At 37.4% G+C, this 13425-nt stretch overlaps 1 protein-coding gene across 8 annotated transcripts; it reads left to right on the top strand.

The window, feature by feature from the left end:
• The first annotated feature begins 4135 nt into the window (after positions 1-4135).
• LOC104777492 (putative WD repeat-containing protein C2A9.03) lies at positions 4136-8153 on the top strand. 8 transcript variants are annotated; one of them, XM_087506345.1, is made up of 10 exons: positions 4136-4331; positions 4446-4552; positions 4635-4808; positions 4913-4999; positions 6269-6403; positions 6503-6613; positions 6704-6795; positions 6905-6998; positions 7084-7170; positions 7506-8153. In XM_087506345.1, exons 2-10 carry the CDS (start codon positions 4454-4456, stop codon positions 7917-7919), a joined length of 1293 nt encoding a protein of 430 aa, XP_087362471.1. In that variant the 5' UTR covers positions 4136-4331; positions 4446-4453; the 3' UTR covers positions 7920-8153. The 8 variants fall into 8 exon arrangements, with proteins under 8 accessions (XP_087362471.1, XP_087362458.1, XP_087362464.1 ...); XM_087506332.1 differs by having other exon boundaries at positions 6893-6998; XM_087506338.1 differs by having other exon boundaries at positions 4178-4331; positions 4431-4552; positions 6893-6998.
• The last annotated feature ends 5272 nt before the right edge of the window (positions 8154-13425 follow it).

The raw sequence follows: 13425 nt of genomic DNA, 5'->3' as shown, positions 1-13425 counted from the left end.
GTAATTTTATTATGATTTCATTTGGTTTATTATGTTTTTAGGATTGTGTTTGATGATCCAAGTATAGTTAGTATAGGTTTTGCTCTGTTTTTGGAAAGATCTATTGCTTGTGTATTGATTTTCGTGTTTATGTTTACTGATTCAAGTATAGATTGTGTTCATTTATCAAACCGTAAAAACTTTTTCTAGAGATTCATGTTGATGTATTTTTTAAGTATAGGTTTTGTCTATAGACCCATCTTTACAAAATGATCTTTGTTTTCTCTTAGATTCTCATGATCATGTGGTTCTATGTTCCATGAGTCAAGATAGTTTTTTTTTGTCTTTGTGAGTCAATGTTTTGTGAATGTGCGTATGCGTATTGTTTCTTTTGACTCATTAATTGATGGCTCTTGTATTGTTTCTTTTGTTTCATGTGTATGGAGCTTTTAAGTAACCTACTGACGAAGGCTTATTTTTTCATGTGTATGGAGGTTTACTCGTGACAAAGGATCGAAACTTGTTCGGAAGATTACTAAAATTCTTCTAAACAAATTCGAAGGTCCCTTCTACGACTGGACATGTGTGCCACGGGACAAACAAGAGAGATACTTCCTTGAGTTCGCGGTAAGGATGTCACATTACATGTCTTCTTTTCACTCACAATAAGCCTTATGTCACATAGCTTTACATGTCTTATTTTCACTAACAATAGCTCCTTTTTTTTTTCTAGAAAACCCACAACTGGGATCCTTTGATAACCGGAATTGTTCAAGCTTATTTTGAGGAAATCTGTCAAAAGTGAATCAAAGAAATGGTTAGCAATGTGAGGACTAGTCGAGTTCAACCAAACTGGATTGGAAACACTCTCTGGAGAACGATGGAGGATTACCGGGACACTGAAGAAGCACAACAAAAGAGTAAAACCTACTCTGATGCTCGTATGTCTGACCGTAACGGCCTAGGTCCTCACGTCCACCTCTCAGGGCCAAAGTCGTATCAACAGCTTCAAGACGAAATGGTTAAGTAGCTATTATTTTCGCCACTTTCAAATCTTACATAACTGTTTTTTTTAGTTAATCTCTTCTAACTTTGCAGGTTGAGGAATTGGGAAGAGAAGTCCGACTTGGTGAGGTTTTCATCAAGGCACATACAAAGCCTGATGGTACATATGTTGATCGGAAGGCAGAGAAGATTGCAGAAACATATGAGAAGACTGTTCAAGAGAGGTTGTCTCAGCTCGAGGCAGAGTCTTTTGCTGTGTGAGATGGAGAATCACGGCCACGGGACCTCACAACATAAGAATATACCGAAAATTTCCTGGAGGTAACTTTTTTTTAAAACCAATACACATTTATAGTCTTGGAGTTTAATTTGTCATCCTCTAATCTTAACTTTTCTCTTATTTTCAAGTCCACTGAGAAGGATTCAAGAGGAACACCTTATGGAGTTGGAAGCCTCAAGGACTTCCTTGTCAATGGAACGCATAAGCAAGCATGTGGCTCTTCTACCTTTGTGGCTCTCGAAGAACAGTTGAAGAAAGCTCAACGCATGATAGAATAACATGCTGCTCAACTGCAGCGGCGTGATGCCGAAATTTCTGCTCGTGAAGCTGAGCAATCCAAAGTTATTGCTGCCTAGAAGGACAAGAATGAACAATTCTCCATTGTGGAGGAGTTTCCGAGGGAATGTGATCCGCGGTTTCAGAATTTCGTTGCAAGCCATTCAGCTAAAGAGACAACCACAGAGCCTCTTCCCCAAAATGATCAAACTCCAACTTCATCAACTGGATAAGGTACTCTTCACTTCTAGATCATCTTATACAATCAGCTGGATACTTTACAAGTATTTTTGCAATAGGTTTCAAATGGAACCGTTTCTTTTTTTTTTTTTTTCAATAGTGAGCTAAATTTTTCTTTGTACCTTCATCTTTTTTTAAACTTGGCAGAACCTTAAGGTATTGTGGATTGCAAGGATCAGTTCCTGATTTAAGAAGGATACAAGCACAAGAAGCCTCACTTGGGAAAAGATTGGAAGAAGTCTTTCATGTTGTTTTCTTGATCAGTGTTTTTTCTTTTTGTTATCTTTTGAACTTGGGGTTGTAATGAATATGATGTTACTTAAGATGTGTTTTGTTAATGTAATATTAATTGTACTAATTTTTATAATTGTTCAAATATAAGAATTAGATCTAAATCCAATTAATTAGAATTTATAAAACAAAATTCAAATATAAAATTTTATATAAATCAAAATAAATATTTATATAGCTAAATTATTGTGTTATAACATGAAATATTTATATATAATATTTTTTAAATAGATAATCGTAAATTAGTCGTCAATTAGTTACTAAATTTGGTGACTACTTTACGACTAAATTTACGACTATACAAGATAGTCTTAACGTAGTCGTAGCATAATTTAGTGACTACTTTACTACTAAATTTACGACTATATCAAATAGTCGTAATGTAGTCGCCATTTGGCGACTAATTTTACGACTATTTATTTTAGCGACTCTCGATTAACAGCTACTGGTTTTAGTTGCTGTTTAGTCCTAGTGACTAATAGTGTAGTCGCTATTTCCCTGTTTTTTTGTAGTGATTCTCCACTATTAAAACAGAAATTTAAATAAATCAGTCCACTGTCTGTTGATTAGCCTTTCTATAAATTAATATAAATCACCTTACACCACACATCAACACAAATTTATCCTTCCACCTTAAGTAAAAACACAAAAACTTCACTTTTTAAAAATGTTTGAACTTGATGTTATTACGATTCCTGCTGAAGCAAACTATGTAAGCTTTGATGGCTTACGTCTTGGTCGTTCTTCTCATCAAGTTGTTGGTCGACTACTTAGTTTTTGGGATAGTAATCGTTTGGTATCATCACTCCAGCAGCATGTACACCATCGTCACTTTTTTGGTAGTGATTTTCGGAATCTATTGTTTCGTTGTATGGATTAATGGTCTGAAATTAATACTTTTATTTCGTTGTATGGGTTCATGATCTGAAATTTTAATTTCAGTTCGTGGGATGTTTTGTTTACTTCTTAGATTTCAGATTAGTGATTTGGTAATGTTTTCTATACTAAAATCTCATGTGTTTTATACTTGTGTATTGAGGGAAGGAAGATGATGTAGCTTCAAGCACCAGTTGTTTGCTCGGCGATTCGTCCAAGACAAGTTGGTGCATGTGCTTCACTTGCCAACTACACTGGTCTCAAACCTAGAAGCCAATTCTGGGGTAATCATCGGAACAAAGGTGTCAAGTCTCATGTTACCACAACAATCACTCTTATATTCTACAACAGGAGTACTATTAAGTGTGTTTTCAGCACTCATTAGGATGGTACTGGAAGCACCGCTGAGAATTTAACGAACACAATGAAAATTATGTCAAATGAATTAAATCTTAGAACCAGCCAAAGAATATGCTTCATTGTATGATCTCCCATTACTTTACTTTCAAGACCAATATGATCTTCAAATCATATCCATGAATTACTTTCTATGCATTTTAATTGAAAGAATTTTATTACAACAATAAAATAAATTACTATAGTACTCAAAACATGCAAGCACTGTGATCAAATGCTGGTGTTTTATCGTAAAATACGTCCAAACGCAAATAGTACGTAGTCAAGAGACACAATACAAGATTTACGCACAACGCAAATATTACGTAGTCAAGAGACACAATACAAGATTTACGCACAAAAGAGATACAATACGTACAAAATAATTTAGAATGAGAACATAAGAATACACACATTGATCCATTGAGGAAGTCATATGCTTTGATTTTCTCCACACATTATGTAAATGATCAAACATATTTTGTCCTTTTAGCAGAAGGGGATATGAGTTTAAAGTCCTTTTAAAATTCTGTTTTTCGATACTTAGAATTTAAGAAATTTTATTTCAAGCACGATAAATTCAACTAATTAGATAGATAGATAAATTGAAATAGTAAATTGAACATAATATAATAAAACCCCGCGCGTCGCGCGGGTCTCATCCCTAATTTCTAAAAAGTTGAGAGTAGATTGGACAATACAAGCAAGATGGTTGGCCAAAACCGTAAGCCCAACCAGCTTTTTGTTTTCTTTGCTAGTTTATACATTTGCAAATAGGGGCCTAAATTGATTGCCTTGTTACTTTCCTTACCACACTTATCAAAAAGATCTCCCAGGTCCTTCTCTGCTTCTTCTCGACCTTTCTTTACCAAAATCAGTTGCTCTCTCTCTCTCTCTCTCTCTCTCTCTCTCACAGCTTCTAAAGTCTTCATCTTATCTGAGAATGATCTAAATAAGATCTTTCTTCATCGCCGATCCACCTTCTGATGTAAGAATTTCTCGTTATCCTTGCTCCTTACTTCTCTTCTTGTGTTCTCAAGTTTTGGGCATGGTTGATTTAAGCGTTATCTGAATGATAGAGAACTAGTGTTTATACTTGTAGATAGGTTAATGGAACAATTCAACAGTGATGACAAGTCCATAGGAAAAACAACAAGGGTTGTTGATTTTGAGTTGTCTGATTCTGATTTTGAGGATGATTTTGAAACGGTAAGCACTTCTTTTGTGATGTATAATTATTGATTTCTGTGGTAGAGAAAGTGAAAAAGCTTAAGACTTTCTTATGTGACAGACTAAGACAGAGACAGATACATCAGCTCAAGAGGCAAGAAATGGGAAAGACGTTCAAGGGATTCAGTGGGGAGGGTTTAAGTACACTAGAGACGAGTTTCGTGAGACTAGGTTGAAAGAGTATGAGAACTTTGTCAATATCTTAACCCCGCGTTCTCGGGAAAAGCTCGATAAGGTTAGTGTAACAACACATAGAACTGACTTTTACTTCATGTGATTTCTTCATTAGTGAATAGAATACATCAAGTTTATTCTGTGTGAAAATGTTACCATTGACAGGAACATCGGCAAGTTGAGAAAGGAAAGAAATTTTACGATTTCCAATTCAATACAAGGCTTGTCGCATCTACTATTGTGCATTTTCAGGTAGAGATTTTTGTATCTTCTGATTCATAACCAGCATTTTGTTGTCCCTCTATGTATAAAAGGGTTCATATGCATATCATTTGCATCATTATTGGATTAACCTTTTGTTCAGTTTTCGTTTAGATAATTAAGGCATAGGTTTTTTGCGTCTCGTTTGTACATCTTTAAGTTGCAAAATGGTTTTCTTAAGTTGTAGCATGGTTTCTCTGAGTTATAATAATCTATGGGCAGATAAATTTTGTCTAAGAATGTGCTTCAGGTTGACTAAATTGGTGTCTGAGTACAGTTCATGACTATCAGCATCCGTGGTGATACTATCCTCTTTTCATTTTTTCTTTGAATTTTTTTAACTTTACTGTTTAGAAATGTAAGGCTTGCACTCAGGTTTTCTATTCACTTTAATCCTTTTTTTGTGCAGAGGTCTCGGCGGATGCTTGTATAGTTTTTTATTTCTATTTTTTCTATACTAAAAAGTTTTTTAAAGTTAAGTTTTATCATATTAGAGCTGCATCAGGGTGACTTTATTAGCCAATATAGAACAAAAACTACACAGTGAAACTAGAGCCGGGTTCATATGGTGGACTTTAAAGTTTTAATGCATGTTCTCATGCTTAAATTTTCGTAATATACAAGTATGAATAAAGTTAGGTTTGGAACAATCATATACTCGATCATTGTTGCGCTGTACTTTACACACCTTGTGTTGCAGATCTGCAGTGTGTTTGTTTTAATCTGAATATGGTTTATAAACATATTGCTCAATAATTTGTGGCATTTAGGGCTATTTTCCTCTAATTTCAATTTCTGATGCAGTTGGGAGTAATGTCTGAGCAGCCGGCAGCATAACGGTATGGGTATGATAAGAGAATGTTTGCGCATTTAAGAAATCCCTGTAACCATGTGTCCAGATAGATTTTTGTTTCTTAACCACATCATACGACTTTCCATGAATATGATTTGTTAAACTTAAGGAGTTTTTTGGGTGCTTTACTCATTCATTCACTAATTTTACTCTTCCTGCATGCCGCATTTCATAAAAATGCATATCATGTAGATGGCTTGACGTTTGACTCAATCTGGTTATACATGTATTCATTTTGTGTAAAACAACATTGTTCATTTTAGTTTCTAACTCGTGCCCATTAAAAAGAAAGTCAGAAAGTCAATTTGTAATCAAGGCTGGTTCCTTACCTCATATTCATATACAAGGAAGCCTTGTTTTCTGCTTATATGGCACGTGATTGATCTTTCTTATTCTTCCTTTTACAGCTTCGGAATTTGGTATGGGCAACATCAAAGCATGATGTATATCTTATGCAAAATTATTCACTCATGCACTGGTCATCTCTACTCCAGAGAGGGAAAGAAGTAGTTAATGTCGCCAGATCAGTTACCCCCACTCAGGTGAGAGCTATGAAATCTAGGATAATAGCAAAAATAGTTTTTCAGATTGATCTTAGTTTCTGGTTTGATTTTTTAAGTTTTTAATTTTATTCTTTATAGAAACTACCTGGACTGTTTTCTGAGCCACTCTCCAGAGTGCAAGTTAGCAGCATGGCAGTCAAGGAAAATATGATCCTGTTAGGAGGGTTTGATGGGGAGCTTCTCTGCAAGGTTCACATTTTCTTCGAATAGTCATTGCTTTTCTCTGAGTAGAGAATAAATCCATATCCTTTATCTTGCATTGCTCTTCTCTTTCTGCAGTGTGTAAATCAGCCTGGGGTGGCTTTTTGCACAAGATTATCAACGGAAGAGAATGCCATCACAAACACAGTCGATATATACCGAAGTCCGAGGTATGAAAGGGCCAGAGAGTTATTAGCGATTTTCTACACGTTTTATTTATTATCCTGAACTCGACCTGAAGTTTCTTCTCTTCTCTTCTTATTGCAGTGGCTCCCTAAGGCTTATAACCGCAAATAATGACTGTACAATTCGGGTGTTTGATGCTCAGGGCTTTACACGTGTCAGTGAATTTGCTTTCGATTGGTCTGTCAATGTGAGTTCCAGGCTATTCTCCACCAACAGCTAAATTTTCTAGCTGCCAAATTTCTATAACTAGAAACACTCTACTATTCTTGCAGAATACCTCAGCTAGCCCAGATGGAAAGCTACTCGCTGTACTCGGGGACAGTACAGAATGTTTGATCTCTGATACCCATTCTGGAAAAGTAAGTATCCTACGGCTTTATGATTAGAACAAAAAGCTCAAACAAAATATTTTTGTTATTCGGTTCACCAAACCAGGGAGTTTGGTTGATGTACGAGTCTCAACTCTGAACCATATGCCCCAACCAAAACCTAGAAAATCCACAGCCAAAACATTCTGCTAACTGCTCTCTAATTAGCTGCTACATTCAGTCCTAGGCTAGACACACAGTATAGACCTATAGCTAAGAGTTGAGCTGTTGAACTTCGTTAAAGCTTATCAGTTTTGTCTTTTTTTTTTCTTTTTTTTTCTCATCTACATTCAAGTGTTGTAACTGGACTTGAGGACATGGTGCAGGTTATTTCAAGTCTCAAAGGCCACAAAGACTACTCGTTTGCATCTGCCTGGCACCCGAGTGGTCTAATCTTGGCAACTGGAAACCAAGACACGACATGCCGTCTCTGGGACATTCGGTATCCATCAGACTCATTCGCTGTCCTGAAAGGAAACATGGGAGCCATCAGAGGACTGAAGTTCACACCAGGAGGGCGGTTTCTTGCCATGGCCGAGCCTGCAGACTTTGTTCACATCTTTGACATGGAGTCCGGGTTTCTACAGTCCCAAGAGATTGATCTGTTTGGAGAAATAGCAGGGATTTCGTTCAGCCCCGACACAGAGGCATTATATGTTGGGGTCGCTGACCGCACTTATGGAAGCTTGATGGAGTATAAGAGGAGAAAGGATAATCACTATACGGACTCTTTTTTCTGAGAACGGGTGTAGCCGTGTAGGGCACATCTAAAATGTGGTAACAATCTGCCTTTAAGTTTATATGTGGAAAAACAAAACATAATTATCTGAGTATCGAGATGGGTCCTTTTCTTGTAATATATGTTATGTAAGTGAATAAATCAATCAGTGTATGTATGTAATCCTTCTAGTTTACCATTGTTTTTTCCGCCAAACTCTTAAACAGATATTTTGTTTAAAGACCCTTTCCGTGAAGTTTGCTTGTGTACCAATTAATAACGAGAAAATTGCATTTACACCTACTTTCCAAACATCTAATAACAAACACACTCATTTTCTACTACTACTATACTTTAGGGAATTTGGTTAAGAATGCTATTTTACAGAAAATAATTCTTAGAAATGCCAGTTTAGTTTAGGGCTTGTTCAAAATGCCAGTTTCTATGTTTAGATATAGAGGAAATGACAAAAATACCCCTGCATTAAAAGAAGAGAATATAAGCGAATGTATGTCTTCTCATTTAATGTGGTAGTTTGCAAAAAAAACATGTCCTCGCATTTAACATGTTCAGTTCCGAAAGAATGATGTTTGTGGGTAGGGGGCGAAAAAATTAGAATTGCATTAATTGGAGTTAAAAATGTTTTCCATGTGGCTGGAAAATGTCCACCGGTTGTAAGACCATCCCTCGTGCGGGCGTCTTCAGCAGACCTACAAAGTATGAGAATGTCTTCGGTTACAAATGGACCAAACAAGTCACATAATAATTGATCAACCAAATGCATACTTGTAGGAGTTGGAGGTGGACAAGAACCTTGAATTTGGGTTTTGGTCTAGCATGAGAAAACCTGCAGGGTGGACAACTTTGCATTCTTAGAACCCGAAAGCAAGACAAAAAGTGATAAGAGATGTAAACAAGACGAACAAGATTCTGGGTTCTAGGATCTGGTCCATCGGGCAACCACTTGATTTGATAGAAATGGTTATAGCAAGAACGTAAAACGTATTTTAGGTGGACAAGTATGTGGGTTTTGATATGTGGTCCATCTACTGAGATGACAACATAGAGTGGACAAACAAGAATGAAATATAAAGTATGGGTGGACATACATTGACTGTTGTAAATGGTCCAACAGAGGTGGGACAATTGCAATGATTACATTTCCGTCAGACCTGTAATAGGAAAAACATGTTTATGGTGGAAAACTACTGTGCCTGTTAAATTGCGTCTACTAAAACGATCTAGTGACATAATCAGGGTGGACATACCGTGGTTGTTGGAAAATGTCCACCGGCTGTAAACCATCCCTAGTGTGGGCGTCGTCAGCAAGCCTGAAATGTATGAGAATGTCATCGGTTACAAATGGACCAAACAAGTCACATAATAATGAATTTGATCAACCAAATGCATACCTGCAGGAGTTGGAGGTGGACAAGAACCTTGAATTTGGGTTGTGGTCCATCATGTGAGAAGACCTGCAGGGTGGACAATGTTGCATTCTTAGAACCCGACAACAAGACAGAAAATTGATAAGAGATGTAAACATGGCAGACAAGATTATGGGATTTAGGATCTGGTCCATCGGGCAACCACTTGATTTGATAGAAATGGTTATAAAGCAAGGACGTAAAATGTAGTTTAGGTGGACAAGTACGTGGGTTTTGGTATGTGGTCCATCTGCTTAGATGACCACATAGAGTGGACAAACAAGAACGAAAGATAAAGTATGGGTGGACATACATTGACTGTTGTAAGTTGTGTAACAGAGGTAGGACAGTTGCAGTGACTGCATCGTCGTCAAATCTGCAACATGACAAACATGTTTATGGTGGAAGGTGATAGAGAAGTAGGCGTCTCTTCAATCGGATTGTCGATGATAGAGATTAGAGAAGAAGAAGCGATAGAGAAGAAGATGAAAAGAAGATAGAGAAGAATAAGCAAAGAATTCTGCGGAGAGAGAGGAGAGAGAGTTTGCAGTTTACGAAACCATAGATTGGTTTCTTTTTTTTCAATAATCTTTTAAAAAAAAAACAGTAAGATGAATGAAGGGTATTTTTGTCTTCTTGCAGTTGCTTTGTGGCAGGCGAGAGAAGAAAATATCAACAATGGCATTCTTTAAAATGTTTGCCACTGTTCATGGCATAATCAGCAAAATTCTCTATACTTTACCCCTATGAAATTACATCTTGCCCTTTCCAATTTCTTCGCTCACTTTTAACTCTTTTTTTAACTCACAATTTTTACCCATTAATATTTTATTATTTTCAAGGTTGAAAGTTAAAAAAAAAAAAAATTGGTCTCTTCCTTTTCCCAGTTACAATTTTGTTGATCCCCTTTTCTCAAACCCTAATTCTCTCACATCAACGACTTCGAATTCTTCCCGTTGACGGAATCACTTGCAGATGCCCAGAGGAATATCCCCCACCATCTTCTTCTCGGATTGAAGTTCGTCAATCTCACCGGAGAGTATTAAAATTACGTTGGTCTCCTCCTTTTCCCAAATTCAATTTCCTCGATCCCCTTATTTCGAACCCTAATTCTACCACATCAACGACTTTGAATCCTTCCGGTTGACGGAATCACTTGCATCTGAAGGCCACTCTAGCTGATGTGCACAAGATTTTCGAAGACCCTACTGTAAATGATCCAGATAGAAAGCTCCGCCTAGCGCTTCTTCTCATTGTTGATGGTGTACTCATAGCCTCAAGCCAAACACATAGACCAACCTTCAAGTATGTTGAGATGCATCAAGATACTGATTCGTTCCTAGCTTTTCCTTGGGGCAGGGAATCCTTCTTGAAGACAATATCAACCATGAGACCTGACATCAACCCCCCATCAAAACCAGTTGCTAAGAGACCTCGGCTTCAGGACAAGGTAGCTAAGGTCACTAATGCCTTAGATACATTCAAAACACAGTTGCAACAAAAATCCTTCCGTTTGCATGGTTTTCCTCTATCCCTTCAATTGCTTGCATATAGGAACATCTATGGGTTACTTGACAAGATTCCATGCTCTGCTGATACTCGCACATTCTTGGAATGGTATTCAGTTGGCCTACCTAAGAATAATCTCCCTCTTATCGATGTCCATTGTGTTGAGCATTTATCCGATGTAAGTTTTTTCTTTATCATATACCATATCCACGTGGATAGTAATATTCTCCGTAACACCATCATTATCCATATCCATAATTTGTCATAATTCTTCCAGCATATCCACGTAGTAATAATTTTGTAAAACCATTAGTATCCACAACACTAATGTTTCATCATTCTTCCAGCTTTGTGTTGCTCCTTATTTCGAATTTGGTTCACAGCAAGTGGGCTGGGGGGAGTGGGATGATGAAGTCAAGGACATAAAGATTTCTTACTTGGTTTCACAGATTGAGAATGGTCGTATTTTCAATAAAAAGATGTGGCCTGGTGGTGATGCTTCTTTGCCTATCATATCTGTTCCGGATAAGAAAGACAATAATATTTGCAAGAAGCACATTATCCCAAGGCGAATGGAGGTGTTGTAATGCCCCGACTGCCACCTCTAAATGGACCCATGTCCAATCCCAGTCCATGGGTCCACTTTCCTCAGGATGGGTGACCTTCCAGGAAGTGATTGTCGGAACTGTGCGAATAAGGACAAAACACAGGGAAATATCATGTGGTGATTTGTAGGGATGGTAACAAGTCTTTAAAGCCTCCCGGACGTAGCAAATCGGCTGTCGGATATTGATGGGCTGACAGGCCTTGTGAGAGGACGTGAGGCCCATTAAGGAAGGTGGGCCAATAGACTAGGATTGGTCATGGGGTCCACCTAGAGGTGGCGGTCGGGCGTTACAAGTGGTATCAGAGCTGAACCCAGATGAGTGTGGTGTCGAGTGGGCTCACACCATCGGGAATGACGGTCTTGGTGCGCAACGAGGACCTTGCGATCTATTAGTAGGGGTGAATTGTGACACCCCCGTTTCAGAGACTTGAAGAGAGGTTTAAAAGAATTGATTTGGCCACCTATGTAACCAAAGTGCACTTATTTTTCGGTCAATGGTCCTGAGAGAACTCCACAGTTATGCGTGCTTATGCTAGAGTAGTCTCAGGATGGGGGACCTTCCGGGAAGTGACTGTCGGAACTGTGCGAGTGAGGACAAAACACATGGAAAGATCATGTAGTGATTTGTAGGGACGGTAACAAGTCTTTAAAGCCTCTCAGATGTAGCAAATCGACCGTCGGATCTAACGGGCCTAGTGAGAAGACGTGAGGCCCATAAAGGAAGGTGGACCCATTGACTGGGATTGGACATGCGGCCCACTAAAAGGTGGCGGTCGGGGCGTTATAGGTGTCTGCCAAACTTGGCGTAAAACAAACTCCATCCAAACCAATTCGATCTTGTTCTACCCGTCTTCGTCAAAGATTCACCAACTCTGATGATATCTCTTTCTCATATTTCAAAGTTGTTGTGGAGGCAGAGTTTATATCAATTAGGAAAGAGACATAATCTATGTTTATGCAGTTAGAAGATGAGAACAATAAGCTTCGAGCAACGATTAGAGCACTCCGTATGCAAAGGTTTTTCAAACATCCGTTTCGCAAGTCCCTCCGGTTACGCAAAAAACCTATAGAGAATCTTTCATCACACACCCAGGCAATTGAAGATGATCAGGGTACATCCGTCCGGACACCACCATCAACTCCTTACAGATATCCAACCAAAGCAGTTATCTCTCCTGATGATATACTTTTAAATGGTCACAGTTGTAATCAATATGCCCAGCCGTTTGGCAAGACTGTAAGTATAAATTTCTGGAAATTCCATATGCCTATACTAATCTTCTCCCTAACAAATTTCCTTTTTTCAGGATGACTCATTAATAATGGAGTCGGACAGAGGTCTCAAACCTATTTATGATACTGAGTCCAAGTTTTGACACCCTTATACTTTGTCCCCTTATTATTTTTTTTTTTTCCAAATATACACTTCTTGACATTTGTAGCAGCTATCCAACAAATTTTTATATGATTGATGATAGTTAAAAAATATTATTTTATAAAAACTTGAAATTACTATAAAGACAAATTATTTATTTCAAACATACAATTTTTTAAAAAAAATATAAAATCGATATGTTATACTTAAACGTTCTACTCTTTTAAAAATTCAAATCTGATAAAAAAATCATGAATTTATACTTAAAGTTTATACTATTTTTCTTTCTCTTATTCGTCAGCTTTCTCACATTCTTTCACTGAATAATTATTCAAAATCTCTCTTTTAGACTACAACACAACTTGTTAACCAATTAAACTCCACGACCAAAATTATTGCCTCTTTTCTCATTAAATTTGTGCAATTCATGAAAAGCAACATAGTCACCACATGCACTCAGTTATTGATACTTTCATCGTATACTTACTCCGTTTTAGATTCACACTTATTGAAACTTGTCAAATCAAAATCCTTAATACTACACAATTGAAAATTCTCAAACCAAAATCTTTAATACCACAAAATTATAAATTACTTGGAAAGAAAGTAC

Source organism: Camelina sativa, chromosome 3, assembly GCF_030686135.1.
Source record: "Camelina sativa cultivar CO46 ecotype springtype chromosome 3, ASM3068613v1".
In the NCBI taxonomy this organism is placed as follows: Eukaryota; Viridiplantae; Streptophyta; class Magnoliopsida; order Brassicales; family Brassicaceae; genus Camelina; species Camelina sativa.
The sequence above is the reverse complement of the archived record's forward strand: the minus strand, read 5'-3'. Positions and strand labels throughout refer to the sequence as shown.

Coding starts and splice junctions, on each gene's coding strand:
- LOC104777492 (XM_087506341.1), top strand. Junction 4,809..4,912: donor CTCGGGAAAAGCTCGATAAG/GTTAGTGTAACA, acceptor TACCATTGACAG/GAACATCGGCAAGTTGAGAA. Junction 6,796..6,892: donor GATATATACCGAAGTCCGAG/GTATGAAAGGGC, acceptor TTCTTATTGCAG/TGGCTCCCTAAGGCTTATAA.